Raw genomic sequence first — 17,735 nt, 5'->3', positions numbered from 1 at the left:
CCTTTCATTAGTGCATTCACAAGACAAATGCCCATTTCTTAAACAATTGTAGCACCTAACCTTAGATTTGTCAAAACCTGGGTTTTAACCCAGGAACCTTCTACCAGTCTTCTTCATGATCCTCTTCACTCTTCTCACTATCATTGAGATTTTCCACTGTAATCTATCTCTTCCATGTTGTCTGCATCGTCTGATCATAGCCTTCATCTATAGTGCTGGATCCATGATTTTCCCTTTAATGTAGTTCTCATATGAGGCTATGAATGATGCATACAAGGCAAATTGTTGTTCATCCGATTTAACACTCATAGGGAAGAATGAGTAGTTACACTAGGTGGACTCCCCATTGAGCTACTTGAGCTTGAATGACTTTTAGTTGGTGTGGTACCATTTTTCCACAAAGAAAATATCCCCGTCTAAATTCATTACTACTTGTAGACTTCCATTAACTCCATCATTACCCATATAGTTTGCTGCTGACCTAGAGTTTGAACTTGAAGATGCTTTGGCCCCATACATTGATGGATACTGAACCTGATCAGAAATTGCGCGTACTCTCTTCGTGGTCATCTCATGCCCTCTAAGTTTATTCACTACTTCTTCCAATTCAACTGTCTCAAATTCCTTATCATCTCTTATCATCACCGCATACATCTCCCATTTTGGTGGAAGTGCATAGAGAAGTTTTTCTACTATCTCCATATAAGTCAATTTAATGTTATAATTATCGAGTTCAGTCATGAGATGGTATAATCGAGTGATTATATCGTCCAAAGACTCGTTCTTCATGTACTTGAACACAGAGAACTGATTTTTTAGTAATTTTGTCTTGAATTTCTTATTGAGACGTTTCCCTCATAGCGATTCTCTAATGCTTCCCATAAATCTCTTGCAGTTTTATATTTTTTAAAAGTGTGGAGAATTTCTTGAGGCAAAGCCATATTTATTGCACCTACGGCTTTGTTTTCTGCTTCATACATTTTCTTTTCTTCTTCTTCCATCTTACTATACTTCTTAACCTATTCTCTTCCCCCAGAAGTATTGATGGGTAGTATGTATCCATCTTCAATGCACACCCACATTTTGGCATCTTGCCATTTGATGTACTGCTTGAATCTCTCCTTCCATTGAATGAAAACAGTTCCTTTTAGCAACTTAGGTGTTTTGGTTACGGAACCTGATTCAACTTCCATTTTAACCAGTTCAGCAATGTTAATTGAAGTCATTTTTATTGTTTAAGATATTTTTGTTAAGTTAATGGTTCAAACAGTGTATAACTTCGTCTGAGTCCTAGTAAAAGTGAAGTTGAATGTCAAACAATCTGGTCCACTTTGCCTAAGAAAAGTAACTGGTAAACTTCGCCTCATTCTAACTTCGCCTGCTAGAACTTCGCTTGTCATAACTTTGCTTGTTATAACTTTTCCTGTTGTAACTTCGCCTGATCTGAGGAAACGCTAGCGATAACTTCGCTGTGACAGCTGAAAATTTTAGTTTTTTTGTTTTCCGGCTTTATTTTTAGTGTAGGGTTTTGTAAGGTTTTTTTGGTGGGTAAAGGTTGCCTATGATGTATTGTTGGGTAGGTTGTTGAACTTAAAACTTGTGAATAATCGTTGATTCAAAGTGTAATACTCGTGTGATACTCCCGAACCACATAATTAAGAGCTTAATGCTCTGATACCAATTGTAGGTCTATGGAATGGATCGACAAAGGAGATATCACAAACTCTAAGGGTGCGAAATTCCCTTAGTATTTTTTACATGTATGAACACAAACCCGAATCACAGGAAACAAAGATTAGACCATAAGGTTTACTTGTATTGACTTAAAACTCTTTATCAATCAATACACGGTAAACGAACTTGCATAAGTTTACGGTTATAATGTCTAATCTCTTAATCCTAGGCCAAAGATATGTTTATACATTACATATCTTCGCCTGTTACAGATCAGACGAAGTTTGGCACAACTTTGCCTAATACTTAACTTCACTTAAGACCAACCTGATTAAACATAACATTGTCGTTTATTACAGACAAGACCTATGGACTATTGACACACCAAAATGCACCAACAGTAACCATACCGTCGACTACTACTTTATAGTTGTTGTGCCACCACAAGAGCAAAACTCTCTGGCATAACACACGGTGGGACTAAAACTTGGGTGGCATCGGGATTCGAACTAACAATCTCGCAAGGCTAGCTCAAATCCTTTATTGCCAATATCCACCCAAAGTGTCACAAGTGGGAATCAAACTTGATTCTCTATTGGAGAACTCAAGTTTCCTACCACTAGGTTACAAGTGAGGATGGATCAATAAATTATTGGCACCTCTCCGTATATTTATCTTAATTGTTTATTACAACAATTAATTTTACATAACAATTGATTTTTGTCTACTATACTATAATATTAAACTTTTTTACAAATCTTAAAACATAGACATGTTTTTTTTTTAACATTTCGATGTTTTTTTTTATGAAAAGCGGAGTTCTTTGAAAAAGAACGTATTTTTGAAGGATATTTTCAGTTTAATATTACTGGTACACAAACTTATTATGTTAAAATTTTATTTAATTATGTATAATTATATATTAATAAACTATATTTATTTAATAAAGAAAGTTGGCTTGGGTTGAATTGAGTTGTGAATGAAAGCGAAAATATAAATTGGGTGGGGTTGCGCTGCATGTGTAGGTGGAAAAGAGATAAACTAATTTTTTAATGCTTGGTTGGTTGAATTGAGTTGTGAATGAGGATGATCTTATTAATGCTAATCAACTTAATATTTTCAATGGAGCTAGGAACCAAGCTTGTATACAGCTTGCCTTCAAGTCAAGCCAACTCATGGCTTGAAAAGTTTTTTGAACAGAGAATGTCTATGTGACTTAAAACTAAAATCTGGTATTCTTAAACCTAGGTGTTTAATGTTTAAAGGTCTTGTCTTAACCACCCATTGGCTATGGCTTGAAAAGCTGTCTCATTTGTTTTTTTGTCTATTTTTTTAAATGACCAACAAAATTATTTTATGATCCAACTAGCAAGACGCTAGCAACATCACCAAACAAAAATGTACGCCAAGTTAAAAGAAGTTAACTGGTTTTTATATTAAGTTGCATATTTTTGAAATGACACAAACTAAAAGTTAGATGTAGACTGAGTTACTTCTATGTTAAACTAAGATCATCCATACTAGAAAAAGTAAAATTTACTTTATAATTAGTGGCGAAGCTTGAGCAAAATTATCGGGGGGGGGGGGGGGGCGAAATGGATCCAAAAATTTTTAAGTCAGCGGTTCGGTTTGAGTCGGGTCAAAGTCAAACAATATAAAAATCTAAATAACTAATTTTTCTTCATTAATTCAAAAGACCGTTCTTTCAAAAAAAGAATACATAGTTTTTCAACAACGAAAGACCTAAAATATTTAAGACGATCTGAGAATGAGATTGCGAGGAAGAGTGATTGGGTGAGTACCTGATTGATGAATTACAAAGCAGTCTGCCGACCTTTAAGATCTTTGAATTCATTGATTATGGACTCTGAATCAAATGTTTCAGCAATTTCTTTTTCTCTGTAAATCACCAAACTATTCGCGAGATACTCGTCTGACATCTTATTGCGGAGACGATTCTTGAATATTTTCATTGATGAAAATCTCCTCTCTGTTGTTGCCATTGAAACCGGAAGTGTCAAGATTAACCGAATCAATCAGTCAACCAAATAGTACGTCTCACATTTTCGAGTTTCCACAAGAATATTGCATAGATCCAAAATACTTGATATACCACTTAGCTTGGTATTGTTTGTCATTTTAACATTAAAAACCACCAATTAATTTCGTAGATGAGTCCTTTCCGGCTTCGTAAAATCTTTAGGATAATACTTCTCAAAAAGAAGACAAATCTCATCAACATTTATCTTTTTTTGAAACCAAACTAGAACTAAGATATAACAACTCCATCATGTGGTCATTGAATCTACTATCCAAATCATGCAATTGTTTGTCTAATGTGGATGTAAAGACATCTGCTTGGTAATAATGTTCAAACATAGCATGGAGATCTTTTTTACGAGGCTGGTACCGAGTAGAAGTGTATGGAGCGCTCATATCCGGCATTTCTATTATATGCTTGTTGCAAAAACAATTAAATTTTTCAAGATATAAAACCCATCCAGTGTTTCTATAATCATTTAGACTAACGTTTGTTGATGAAACTAACTCCATGGCATTATGTATATCTTGGGTTTTCTTTTGTAATGCTTGAGAAAGTGTATAAGTCCTTCCCAATACTTCCTTCATCAAGTGAAGAATAAACAAAAACTCAAATGATTGCATGTAACCATAAGCTGTATTGGCATCTCCACGTTGAGCAAAAGTAGTATGAGATAAGTCTTCAGTTATTCCATCGAGAACAACATGAGTGACAGAAAACATGTTAAGCAAACTACAAACGGAGTTATAATGGGAACCCCAACGTGTATCACCGGCTCTTTTCAATGTCCCAACTTGATTTAATCCTGATCCCGATTTGATTTCACCCAATTCCAGTAATATTTTAACCTTATCTGCCTTGGCAATTTGTAGCTCATCATGACGCTTACTAGAAGCACAAACCACGTTAATTATAGAAAACACTTTATCAAATAATGGGTGTATTGGAATAACTTCTCTTGAAGCACAAACCAAGGCTAACCTATAAGCAATGCACAAAAACATAATAAGCATAAGAGCATTTTAGTCAAACCGAAGAAAAGGACAAAAATAGCCAAGTAACCTATGAGCAAAGTAGTGAACATAATATGCATAAGGACAATCGCTATGAACAAGTGCCTGTAATCTGTTCCATTCTCCTCTCATATTGCTAGCACCATCTTAACCTTGACCACGGATTTTATTAACATCAAACTCCTAACGCAAAAACACAAACATGGTTTCAAGGTTGCTGCTAAAGTATCGTGAATATGAACCAAATCCAAGAACCTTTCTCGTATCATCCCTTTTGCATCCACAAATCTCAAAACAATCGCCATTTTCTCTTTTTTTTTTGACTCGTCTCTTGACTCATCAACCATGACACAAAAGTCCGAATCCCCCACTTCATCACGAATATACTTTCGAAATTTATTTGCAATGATACTAAGAATTTCTTTTTGAATATCACTTGAAGTCTAGTTTGAATTGTAAGGAGGATTCTCTAATATAACCTTTGCCACTTCGTCATTATAAGAAGCTAGAAGTTTTAGCAATTCAAGTAAATTACCTTGATTTTTAGAACTACAAGATTCATCATGTCCCCGTAAAGCACAAGATTGAAACGTTAACCAACGAACTACATCAATTGTAGTTTTTAAACGTAAACGGTTCTTCCTTATTTCCTCTTCACTTAACTTCTATATGCCAACATCAATGTGTGCTTCTTGGTTCAACAAATTTTGAGCGAATACCAAAGCATTTTTATGTTGTGAAGTTTTAAGATGCTTGAAGAAAACACAATCTTTCCCATTAACTTCAATTATCAAATCCTTTAACTGTAAACGCGTTGTAACCTGACTCACGCTTGGTTTATCACTAAAAAGATAGCACAAAAAACAATAAGCAGAATGCGTTGTTGGAGAATACTCTAACCAATTTGGCCAAATTTTGAACCAAGCATATTGGAACCTATGAGTATGTTTCTTTGAGCCTTTATCTTTATACTCTATAAGATGTGCTTGGTAAGCTCCTAAAGAAAGATAGGTCTGCCTAACTTGTTCCCTTACATTAACCGAATGCTGCCACATTGGTTTTCGTTTAGCCAGATCTCTTTCTTTGTTGTTAAGATCCACTTCATTTATTAATTGGCTGTGGTTGTGAAGCGTTAGAATTTCCATTCTTTTCTTGTTGATTTTCTTGGTTTGAACCTCTTCATTAGTATTTGGCTCTGCTTGTGGAACTTCAGAATTAACCGGCTCACTTGTTGAAGCTTTGTGGCGTTTACTCTCTTGTTCATCATCCTTTCTTTTGAAAAAATAATGAAGAGTTTCATCTTTCCCATGATATATACCTATTACCTAATAAAAAAGCAACAATACGATTCGGTTAAATTACAATACTAATTTCGACCCTAATTTAGAAATTTTAACCTAATTCGACTCTAGGTTCATACAAAATCAACCCTATTTTAACCCAATTTAACTCTAATTTCAACCCAAATTATATAATACCGGTTACGAAGGTCGGGCTCTGGTAGTCCGATTGGCGTTCGTGGCGAGAAGAGGTGGCAGTTCGGCTGCCGCCGGTGGCTGTCGATAATTGCTGCAGGCTGCAGCTATTGTCGTTTCACGTTTGGACCTTGGACGTTTGGTATGCTGCTGGAGAGGCGCGAAGGCATGAACCCTAATTCAAACCGTCATTTGTTATATTTTATTGATTTAACAACTTTAGCATATTCACAATACAAGCCCTTAAAGTTTGGGATTTCTTTAAAAAAAGCAAATTATAATAACAAACATACTTTATATAAAATAAAATCAAATGTTGGGTTATTATAAAATAAAATCAGTGGGAACCAGTATTATTCTTATGGAGAAATTATTTTTGGGTGCAGGGCTCAATACGTATAAAAACAATCCTGGGGGCCAAGCTCAATACCTATAAATTTCGGTCGAATATCGGAAAATATACACTACCGACCGAAAAAACGAGGGAGGGGGGGTGTCGGGGCACCCCTGGCCCCAACAAACCTGCGCCCCTGGTTATAGTATAGGTTAATAATAATTAATAATAAGAATAATTATAATTATAATAATAACTTATAATCAAACAATCCATTATACTTGTATTCATTAAAACCATTTTTGCTAATTATTCTTAAGATAAATATGAGTAAGATTGTTCATAAGCATTTTATTGGGCAATTTGACATAGTCTGATTGGTCAACGTAATTTATTTTTTTTAACTTACACGCGCACGCGCGCGCGTGTGTATATATATATATATATATATATATATATATATATATATATATATATATATGCGCGCGCGCACGCGTTCTTTATTTTTTGGAAGCAATTTTAGTATTTTTTTTACAACCGTCGATTCGATCCGCATTATCCTTAGTTCGCGGCCGCGCGCATGTTCTTTTTTGTTCGTTGCACTTTTTATGTTATGATTTTTTAAATATGTTAACTTTTAGAATTTGGGCGTGGTTAATTTTATAGTTTTTTAACTTTTGGTGTCTTAACCAGATACCAATCTAGTTTGATTTCGTTCGCTACCGCAGCACATGATTGTGGTTCCTTTAGTTCACCGCCGTTTTAATGTAATTTTATACTTACATACGATAGGTAGTATACTGTATTTGGTTGTCGACGAATTTATTTTTTGTTTAAGTTTCGGTGTCGTAACTCGATAACAGTCAAATACGAGTCCGTTCGGCATCGCAACGCATGCTGTTTTGTTCTACTTGGCCGTTAACGAACTTATTTTTTGATACGGAGTTTAAACCTAATCATTTTAAGAAAAAAGAAAGACAGAATTACAAATTTTGTCCTTTAAAATAAGACGAATTACGGTTCGTGTCCTTTTCTAAGTTTCCTTGCAGGCGGTGTACTTTAAACTTTTTTTTCCTACAAGTTTTGTCCTTTACGCTAACTGGGTTAGAAAAAGTCAGTTAAATGCCCTCACGTGAGACGCATGTGAGGGCATTTTTGTCTTTTCGTCTACCCTGCAACTTCTTCTTCCTCTTTTCTTCATATTTTAAAATAAACTCTCTCTCTCTCTCTCTCTCCAACCCATCTCCATCTTCATCTCCATTCCACCTCCAAACTCTTTCATTCTTCCACCACTCTCCCGGCCACCATCACCACCGCCACCACCTGCAAGGCTGCAACACCCAACATCACCACCGCTTATCCCCACCAACAAGTGTCACCATCTCTGTGACCACCATTAGATCCGACCACCGTTTATCCCGGCCAACCTGCAACCATAAACCCAGATTCCGGTCAAACTCACCGGAGAAGACACAAACCCAGATCCATCTTCCAGATCCATCTTCACCGCCGCCACCAACCACTCCGGCCACCACCACAGCTCCGCCACCACCGCTCCATCTCCGTCACTGCTTATTCGCCACCACCGCTCCAGCTCCGACCATCACCACCGCCGCCACCTGATGGTCACCTGAACCATCACCTCCGATTTCCCCAATTTTAAGCAAGCAACAACTGAACCCTAGCGTAACCGGCCGTAACCCACCCAAATCCGTAACCCTAATCGCCGCATCATAACCCCCTCCAGCCACCCACCAGCACGTTGTCTCAGATTGTTTCTGGGTATTCTTCATAACCATCTAAATTATCAAAGCCCTAATTTAATTTCAAGAATTAGCATATAGGTAGGGGGTATTTGATTTAGTTTTGTTTCTGTTGTTAAGGTTTAGAAATGGGTCAGGGTATGGTGGCCGGAGTGGGTCATGGTATGGTGGTCGGAGTGGTTGTGGTATGGTGATGGTGTGGTGATGGTGGTGGTGTGGTGATGGTGGTGGCGTAGAGAGAGAAAGAAGAGAGAAATGAGGGGAAGGAGTTATAAATTTGCAGGGTAGACGAAAAGACAAAAATGCCCTCACATGCGTCTCACGTGAGGGCATTTAACTGACTTTTTCTAACCCAGTTAGCGTAAAGGACAAAACTTGTAGGAAAAAAAAGTTTAAAGTACACCGCCTGCAAAGAAACTTAGAAAATGGCACGAACCGTAATTCGTCTTATTTTAAAGGACAAAATTTGTAATTCTGTAAAAAAGAAAAGATGAATAAGCGACTGTATTGAATATTAATTCCAAAAATAGAAATCCATAATAAATTATAAACTCATAAGATCTTGGCTGTTTGCCTGCCACCTTCCTTCACAAGTATCGATAATAACCAGAGTGTTTAAGTGTATGAATTCAGCAACATTCACTCTCAACTTATATATTTTAAACCACCCAACTTGTCACTTCCACCGTCAAAAGCTTCATCACCGACAACAACAATGGTGATCAAGCTTCTAACTATCTTCATCTTCAGTATCACACACCTGCAACTGAGTCACTGCACTGTTACGTATGATCACAGATCTTTGATCATCAATGGCGAAAGAAGAATCCTCATTTCTGGCTCCATGCATTATCCTAGAAGTACCCCTGAAGTAAGAAATAAGAATCCTTATGATCAACAATGATGTTTTAAATTTTAATATACTTAATTTCTTTGGTGCAGATGTGGGATGATCTTGTAGTTAAAGCTAAAAATGGAGGTTTAGATGTCATTGACACTTATGTGTTTTGGAATGTTCATGAACCTTCACCTGGAACTGTAAGTTGTTTTAAAGATTGTGTTCGATTATTATTATTATTATTATTATTATTATTATTATTATTATTATTATTATTATTATTATTATTATTATTATTATTATTATTATTATTATTATTATTATTATTATTCTTTGTTTTTTGTCATTTTAGTATGATTTCAGTGGAAGATATGATCTTGTGAGGTTTATAAAGACAGTGGCACGAAATGAGCTTTATGTGAATTTAAGAATTGGACCATATGTCTGTGCTGAATGGAATTTTGGGTACATTCTTTTTATTATAATTATGGTTTCCTTACTGAACCGTTCGTTGAACCGGCTGCTTTACCTGTCTCTGACTGGTTTTTAGAAACAGACGATGTCATAAATATTGAATTCATATATAAATAAATTTTACTTTTTTTATTTTTATTTTCGGATTTTCAATATTAACAGAACATGAAGACTTACACAATTAAATAGAGTGACAGTTGTAAATGAATCAGTAAATGAGGTTTTCTAAAAGAAAGTAAATAAAAAATATTTAGAAGCCTGGTCTGTTTCAGCCGATTCGCCTAGACCGGACCATTTATTTAGCAGGTTTACGGTTTTATACAGCTTATGTTTGTCATTTTCATGTTTGACTTTCTATGTTTTTTATTGACTTTTTTGTAAATCTGTATAGTGGTTTTCCAGTATGGCTGAAGCATGTTCCTGGTATCGGCTTTAGGACAGATAATGAGCCATTTAAGGTTAACTTTTTTCAACTTTGTAATCTGTTTTAGCTTATATGAAAAGTTGTTGAATGAAATGACATAGATGACCCTGATTTTGTGGCTAATTTGATGAAATTAATATTATAGGCAGCTATGCAAGGATTTACACAGAAAATAGTTGAGATGATGAAGGCTGAAAACTTGTACGAATCACAGGGCGGTCCGATCATCCTCTCACAGGTTCTAATTTATATCCATCTTTTTGGATGGTTTTTTGATTTTCTATTAAAACTACGTATTTGATTGAATAACACTTCCTATTTCTTAAATTAGATTGAAAATGAGTACGGTGCGCAAGGGAAGTCACTTGGGCTGCCTGGAAAAGCATATATGAATTGGGCAGCAAAAATGGCAGTTGGATTGAACACCGGTGTCCCATGGTCCATGTGCAAGGAAGACGATGCACCTGACCCGGTGGTTAGTTTTCTTGATACCTCATTTTGTCACTAAGGGTTCCTTCATATGTTTTGGTATATATGGCAGAGTGGGACGTACGAACAAGAAGGAACCCATCGGTTAAAGTTTTATATAATATTATTATTTAGTAAAAACGATATATAATTTTTTCTTAGAAGCAATGGGTCACTCGTAAAAGAAGATTGGGGTCGCTCGAAATTATTGTGTAATACGTTCTACATGAGACACAAAAAAGAATGTGGTGCTTATGCGTAATAAGTCAAAACTTCTACGGGTCAAAACAGCTAATTTTTTCTACATGTTAAAACAGGTCAACTTGGTTAACCCAAAAAACTTTTCTTTAACAATTTTAACTGTATTATATGTACTTAGTTTGAAAATTTTGATTACAAAAGCTATATTATCAATAATACATTGATGTTTTGCATTTTATCCTTTTTAGTTGAGTTTTCTTTTTTATTTTACCCTGTTAGAGATACACCCATTCCTAAGTTAACGGGTCGAAGTTATAAGTTTGATTCCTTTCTCGCACCGGGAAATTTGTCTTCAGTGAACCACTAAATATGCATTCGCTGCAGATAAACACATGCAACGGGTTCTATTGTGACACGTTTACTCCCAATAAGCCTTACAAGCCAACAATGTGGACCGAAGCTTGGAGTGGCTGGTAACTTGTTATATTATTGTATAGTTTTATCATTGAATTAATGAATTTAATTTATTTATGATATGGATTCTATAAATTGTATTTGATATCAAGGTTTAATGATTTTGGAGCATCGCTTGAGCAGCGTCCGGTTGCTGACTTAGCATTTGCAGTGGCTCGTTTTGTACAGAAAGGTGGCTCGTTTTTTAATTATTACATGGTTAGTAAAATTTTCCTAACAAGGTTTATTTGCTTATTGCGTTGTTTAGTTTTACTTAGTAAAAGCAAGGGATATTGGATTTTAACAATCCAAGCTTTGTCCCATTGGCGCTGGGGCTAAGGGAAACTTTAAATATGTACCACAACAGTCCCAAGTTTGACCTATTGGCCACCAACGAACTTTTCAGTGATGTGGATGATGACGTGTGGATAATGTGGCAAAAATAGTGAAGTGGACTGTTTATGTGGTAAAAAAATATTTTCAAAATTAAAATTAAATTTTCCTAATCAAAATAAACGAGCCGAACCACTTTATTTTTTAACAAAAAAAAAACAAACTACTTTTTTAAGAAAAATAAACGAACCGAACCACCATTTTTAACAAAAAAGAAAAAAAAAACGAACTGAACTACTTTTTTAACAAAAATAAATGAACCGAACACTTTTCTTAACAAAAATAAACGAACCAAACTACTTTTTTAAGAAAATAAACGAACCAAACCATCTTTTTTAACCAAAAAAAACGAACTACTTTTCTAACAAAAATAAACGAACCGAGCCACTTTTTTAACAAAAAAACAAACCGAACCACTTTTTTTTAACAAAAATAAACGAACCAAACTACTTTTTTTAACAGAAATAAATGAATCGAACTACTTTTTTAACAAAAATAAGCGAACCGAAAGAATATTATTTTTGAAATCATTCTAAAAAAAAGAAAAAGAAAATCAGTTAGCAAAATAAACCAATGTTTTGAAACCCGGTCCGGCCGGTCGGACACCAGGACCCGGTCCCTATACCGGGCCGGGTCAGGGTATTTGGCCTTTTCTAAAAACCTGGCCGGATTTTGCGCCTTGCGGTCGGCCCAGACCCGGTGACCCGGCGGGTCAACTGGTAAAACCCATTTTATCATTAAATCCAAAATGAAATATGCATGCCAGGATTCGAACTTGGGTCATTTCCGACATAGAAGCTTTAGTTGAATAATTAATTACCCCATGAGTTTGTTATTATTATGATTTTTGGTTATTATTATTTTTGATGTGTATGAATTATATATATATATAAATTATTTATGACGTCATCCGGGTCAAACACCGGTCCGCCGTCCCGGGTCGGTCTGACCTTTGACCCGGTAAGGCTTCCGGATCGACGTCTGGGCCGGGTCTGAAAACATTGAAATAAACTCGTGAATCAATAAATTTCATGAGTTTTTACAATCGAATGAGATTAATTGTAATGGCTAAATTTGAGGAAATGCTTGGTAAGAGTCAAAATGGGGACTCAAATGGCTGGGCCTGTTTCGTCCATATTATATGGCCCCATAATTCCAGACCGATAACAGGTTATGAATGTTTTATTCCGTTTCTCTAAATATGAATCTGCCAACTTTGGAGCAGCTCCGAATTAGAGTTGATACGTTGGGGTGACGGAAAACAGTTCGTTTAACAATTTTCTCTAAATAATTAGTGTGATAAACTTGTTAGAAAGCTAAATTATTGCAATCATAATTCAGTTTTTTGAACAATACAGTTTAAAAGGCTCTGTGAATTAAAACCCCACTTTGGATTATTTTCGACATGAATGGCCGTGCCATAGTTTTTTTTTCCAACTATATTAGTTAAACGTTAAAAATTAACCAGCCAAAACTGTCATGTCTACTTCAAATGAATGCATTTTTGTTTGTCACTTTGAGACAGTACCATGGTGGGACTAACTTTGGGCGCACGAGTGGAGGACCGTTTATCACCACAAGCTACGATTATGATGCTCCTATCGATGAATATGGTGAAAAACTAAACTATAATCCACATTTTACTTCAATTGTATACCAAAATTTGTGTGATTTCATGAAGAACTAATCTCCACTTTATACCGTTTTCAGGTTTGATTAGAGAACCAAAATATGGTCATTTGACAGAGCTTCATAAGGCCATTAAGCTATGTGAACCGGCTTTTTTCTCTTCGGATCCTAAATATATATCTTTAGGACAGAGACAAAATGTTAGTTGGTAACTTTGTATGAACACTTTTTATAAAGTTTCACCGTTTATCCAAACGCTGGCTATTCGAATAATTTGTGCACATATGCAGGCATACGTATATGAAGGAGAAGGGAACTGTGCTGCATTTTTGTCCAATTTTGAACTGACATCTGCTGTGAGAGTTGTGTTCAACAACCGACATTATAAACTACCTCCGTGGTCTATAAGTATACTGCCAGACTGCAAAAATGTCGTGTTTAATACAGCAAAGGTAGTTGAATTTAGTGGGAAAAATAAGAAAGATATGTTAAATGAAAACTTACTTTGATCATGTCTTGTATTTAAAGGTTGTAACTCAAACTTCGCGAATGCAAATGTTGCCGACAAGTTCTAGCTTACAGACATGGGAGACTTACCATGAAGATAGCTCTATGTCAGCAGACGGGTCAACGTTGACTTCGGTTGGTCTATTGGAACAGATCAATGTTACTAGAGATACAAGTGATTACTTGTGGTACTCGACCAGGTACATCAATTGGATTTTGTCAACTTCTACTTTTTTGGTTTAGTTTGGATTTGTGTACTGAAATTGAATATTTCATTTTTGTGACTTCAAATCTCATTTTTATCTATTAATTCAATATATATTTAAAGTTTCCAATCACTCAAACATTAGCATGTATGATTTTTCCAACTCCAAACAATAGAAGCATGCATCCAAACACTATCTTTCACAACCCGTTTACAACTTACTATCTAAATTTGAACAAATTTTGCATAAACCAGCATCAACATTAGTCCATCAGAGACATTTCTTCGTGGAGGACGAAGACCGACTCTCACAATTCATTCCAGAGGCCAGGGACTTCAAGCTTTTGTCAACGGAAGACATTTAGGTAGTTTGAATCAGCACATACTTCTAACGGTCACAATTTGTGTTGTAGTTCAAATTACAAGCTAAATTCTAAAATATTTCAGGGTCTGCGTATGGCTCCCGAGAGGAGACTAGATTAACACTTAGTTTCCCAATCGACCTTCAAAGCGGAACAAACAGCATTTCACTGCTTAGTATGGCTGCTGGACTCCCAGTAAGTTGTTATATTGGTCAAGCTTATATAGCACCGCTCGTTTCAATTTTGGTATAGATGTAAATAATTTAACATAACCAACTGTTAATTTATGTATCTATAAATATTCAGCATTTATTAAGTTCTTGTATATTATGAAAGGCCTAAGTTAGTTTCTAAGTTGAAACAGGTCTCAGTTAGACTAGATACTCAAAATGTGCTTTCTCTTTGACAATTTCTGTCTTAGTAATTGAAATTGTTGTCTTTTGTTCAAGAATGTTGGAACACACTTTGAGTCACGGGATACTGGAATCCTAGGACCGGTTTCGCTTAATGGACTTGACCAGGGAACGGTTGACTTATCGAAGGCGACATGGACATACAAGGTAAGTCAATGGTTGAGCATGAACTCTGCATGCTGCTTATAGTATCGTTTACACCAGGGAAGGTGACTTACTTTATTAAGAAAAACAAATTTGTTAATGTGTTAGTATTATAGCTTTTGTTCTTATAACCAATGCATGCTGCCCTTAAGGGTTCACCCCGACCTGACCTACTTTGACATGTATAAATCTATTTATTCTTACATATTAACCGAATCACTAGTTTTATCATTTCACATTGCGTACCCTACAATGCTTGAGAATTTTGGATCCGCCAATGGTTTAAGCTAATTTTGAAAACAGGTTGGGTTGAACGGGGAGACAAAGAATCTAATTTCGCCGAATGGCCTCTCATCGGTTGAGTGGAGTCAAGCTTCACTAGTCAACCGTGGTCAACAACAATTGAAATGGTACAAGGCTTATTTTGATGCACCTGAAGGTAATGAACCACTAGCTTTGGATATGAGGAGTATGGGCAGGGGTCAGGTGTGGATCAACGGCCAAAGCATAGGAAGATATTGGACAGTGCACGCAAATGGAACTTGTGGGCACTGCAAGTATCCTGGAGCCTTTAGACCTGGGAAATGCCAAGCGGGTTGCGGTCAACCAACTCAGCGATGGTAAAATGCACACAAATCACCAATTTATAGTTCAAGAAACTTTGTTACTTTCAACTTGTTCGCACTTAGAAACATGTAAAAGATATTTACATTTATAAGTGTATATAAAGAAAATGTTTGTTCTTTATCAGGTATCATGTTCCGCGGTCATGGCTAAAACCAACAAGAAACCTATTGGTGCTATTTGAAGAAATTGGCGGAAATATAATGAAGATATCTTTAGTGAAAAGAACACAAGCCCACGTTTGTGCGTCTACTTTTGAGCACCACCCGGTCATTGACAACTGGCAAACCGAGAGCTCAGGTGAGACGAATATGCTTCACGACACAAAGGTCCGCCTAAGTTGTGGTGTAGGTCAATCCATATCTGCAATTAAGTTTGCAAGCTTTGGGACTCCTTTTGGAGTTTGTGGAAGTTTTCAGCAGGGCACTTGTCATGCATCAAACTCTCATGCACTCATAGAGAAGGTACACTTGGTCTTTACAATAATCTTTACATGCTCGTGACCTTAAACACATCTCTAAACAACGCTAATAACTTGTGTTAGAGGTGATAATTTTGACTCGTTTTCTCTAAAAAGATTTATTTGGGTTGTGATTTATCCCAATCGACAAGTTTACTTAAATGGGAGCTAGTCAAACGGGTTATTTGGGCTAAAAAGTCATCTAAAGTCCATTATGACGCGAAGAACCTCGTAAATCACTATATTCAAAGATTAGGATAATTTTCTAGTTATTCTTTTTCCTTATAAAAAAAACGTTAGTTATTAACAAACAAATATAAAATAGACAAATAAGGGTCTTGTGGGTAACCAGATTGGCATGTTTTTGACACATTAGCCAACCCGTCAAGCACCCATCGTTTCTTATATTAACATTTTCCCTTTCAACAGACATGTGTTGGCAAGGAGAGTTGTGAAGTGATTGCTTCAAACGAGTATTTTGCAACAGATCCATGTCCTAACATCCTGAAGAGGTTATTGGTGGAAGCCGTTTGTTCTATTAAACCGAACTAGGAAGAAACCATCAGGTGTAATTTCCGAAGGTACTAAAGCTCATGAATGTGGGGAAGGTACAGTCACCTAGCTAGTTGTTAGGTTTTTGCTTTCGGGTCTAGAAATTAAGTTTTCGTCCAGAAACTAAATAAGTAGGAATATCCTAAATTTAGGTTCCATGCATGAATAATGTGGTTCTATGTATACTTGAGTCATAAATGTGTACATAATATAAATGCCGCAAAAAGCGTAAAATTTTTTGGTAGTCAGTGTTGTGTGTGGAGTGAGAAATTGCTGATTACTCTTCTTTTCTTTTTATTATTATTATTATTATTATTATTATTATTATTATTATTATTATTATTTTCCTTTTATTTTCTTAACGATTATAATGTTGTAATAATTTTGCTGTCATAGACTAGAACATAACAATGTGAAAAAAAGAAAAGGAAAAAAAAAAGGAAACCACACAAAGAAGCACAACTATTGTTTACGTATTACGGTTGAAATGCTTGTTGGTATTTATCAAATTGCCTATTGAATCCACAAAAGATGACTTTTATTAAGTTGCGATCAAGACATGAGGGTGAATTGCAGAAGGGAAGTAAATAAACAAAGAACAGCAAAACCATCTTTGACAAAAAAGAAAACAGAGTAAAATTGCTTGAATTTTGAATGGTCAAAATGATTACAAAGGTGCCCTTATGTCATATTTTCTATTTTCGAAATAACAAATCAAATCTGAAATATGGTGCCCTGATATTAAGATTTTAAATAGAAATTAAATTAAAGTGAGTAAAAACGTGAGGCTATGGGGGTGTTTGGGTGATAGACAGTCGTTAAGTCATGGCAGCTCTGGGCTCCCCCTTATCATCGCCCACATAGAGTTTCAGGCCCTGGGCGCCCATCTCAGCGCCCCCAGCGCCGCTGATGAAAGCCAAAGGCACCGGTAACTGTATTTTTCAAAATTTTCTATTTTTCAATTCCCTTATTGTATCGTTCACTCATTAACTCTTACAACATAAAATATACTCAACGTCCCAAAATGACCAACCTTTTGCGTGGATCAGCCTCCCCGTTCAACGCTTAGGATCCTAGCACTTACCCGTTTGAAAAAGTCCAATGCGAGATAGACGAATTACCCATCCTTTTCTAGATGGCTAATCACCCACATTTTTGTTGCACATAGGTTTATCTACATTCTTAGACTCTTGCACCAGAACAAACAATAGAATCCATATTATGTCTTGTACAAAAACGCACACTTCCAACAAGAGCCGTAAATTTGTAAAATACACGTTGCATGTGT

The 17,735-nt window shown here is 35.9% G+C and overlaps 2 protein-coding genes across 2 annotated transcripts; one reads left to right on the top strand and one right to left on the bottom strand.

Annotated features, from left to right (window-relative positions):
* Nucleotides 1-3,909: 3,909 nt before the first annotated feature.
* LOC143594718 (uncharacterized) lies at nt 3,910-5,033 on the bottom strand. The gene is made up of 2 exons (XM_077073959.1): nt 4,984-5,033; nt 3,910-4,696 (listed from the first exon to the last, which is right to left on the bottom strand). The coding sequence occupies exons 1-2, from the start codon at nt 5,031-5,033 to the stop codon at nt 3,910-3,912; spliced, it is 837 nt and encodes a 278-aa protein (XP_076930074.1).
* Nucleotides 5,034-8,865: 3,832 nt separating this feature from the next.
* Nucleotides 8,866-16,447, top strand: LOC143594717 (beta-galactosidase 3-like). Its single transcript, XM_077073958.1, has 18 exons — nt 8,866-9,171; nt 9,243-9,338; nt 9,491-9,603; nt 10,004-10,070; nt 10,182-10,274; nt 10,368-10,511; nt 11,090-11,178; nt 11,272-11,377; nt 13,077-13,164; nt 13,262-13,380; nt 13,471-13,632; nt 13,709-13,887; nt 14,148-14,257; nt 14,340-14,449; nt 14,704-14,814; nt 15,115-15,431; nt 15,563-15,899; nt 16,325-16,447. Exons 1-18 carry the CDS (start codon nt 9,016-9,018, stop codon nt 16,445-16,447), a joined length of 2,520 nt encoding a protein of 839 aa, XP_076930073.1. The 5' UTR covers nt 8,866-9,015.
* Nucleotides 16,448-17,735: the final 1,288 nt, after the last annotated feature.

The sequence above is a fragment of the Bidens hawaiensis genome, unplaced genomic scaffold, assembly GCF_021521415.1.
Source record: "Bidens hawaiensis isolate Kalapana, Puna unplaced genomic scaffold, B.hawaiensis_p1.1 tig00044092_1, whole genome shotgun sequence".
In the NCBI taxonomy this organism is placed as follows: Eukaryota; Viridiplantae; Streptophyta; class Magnoliopsida; order Asterales; family Asteraceae; genus Bidens; species Bidens hawaiensis.
Note: the sequence above shows the minus strand (reverse complement) of the source record. Positions and strands in the feature narration are given on the sequence as shown.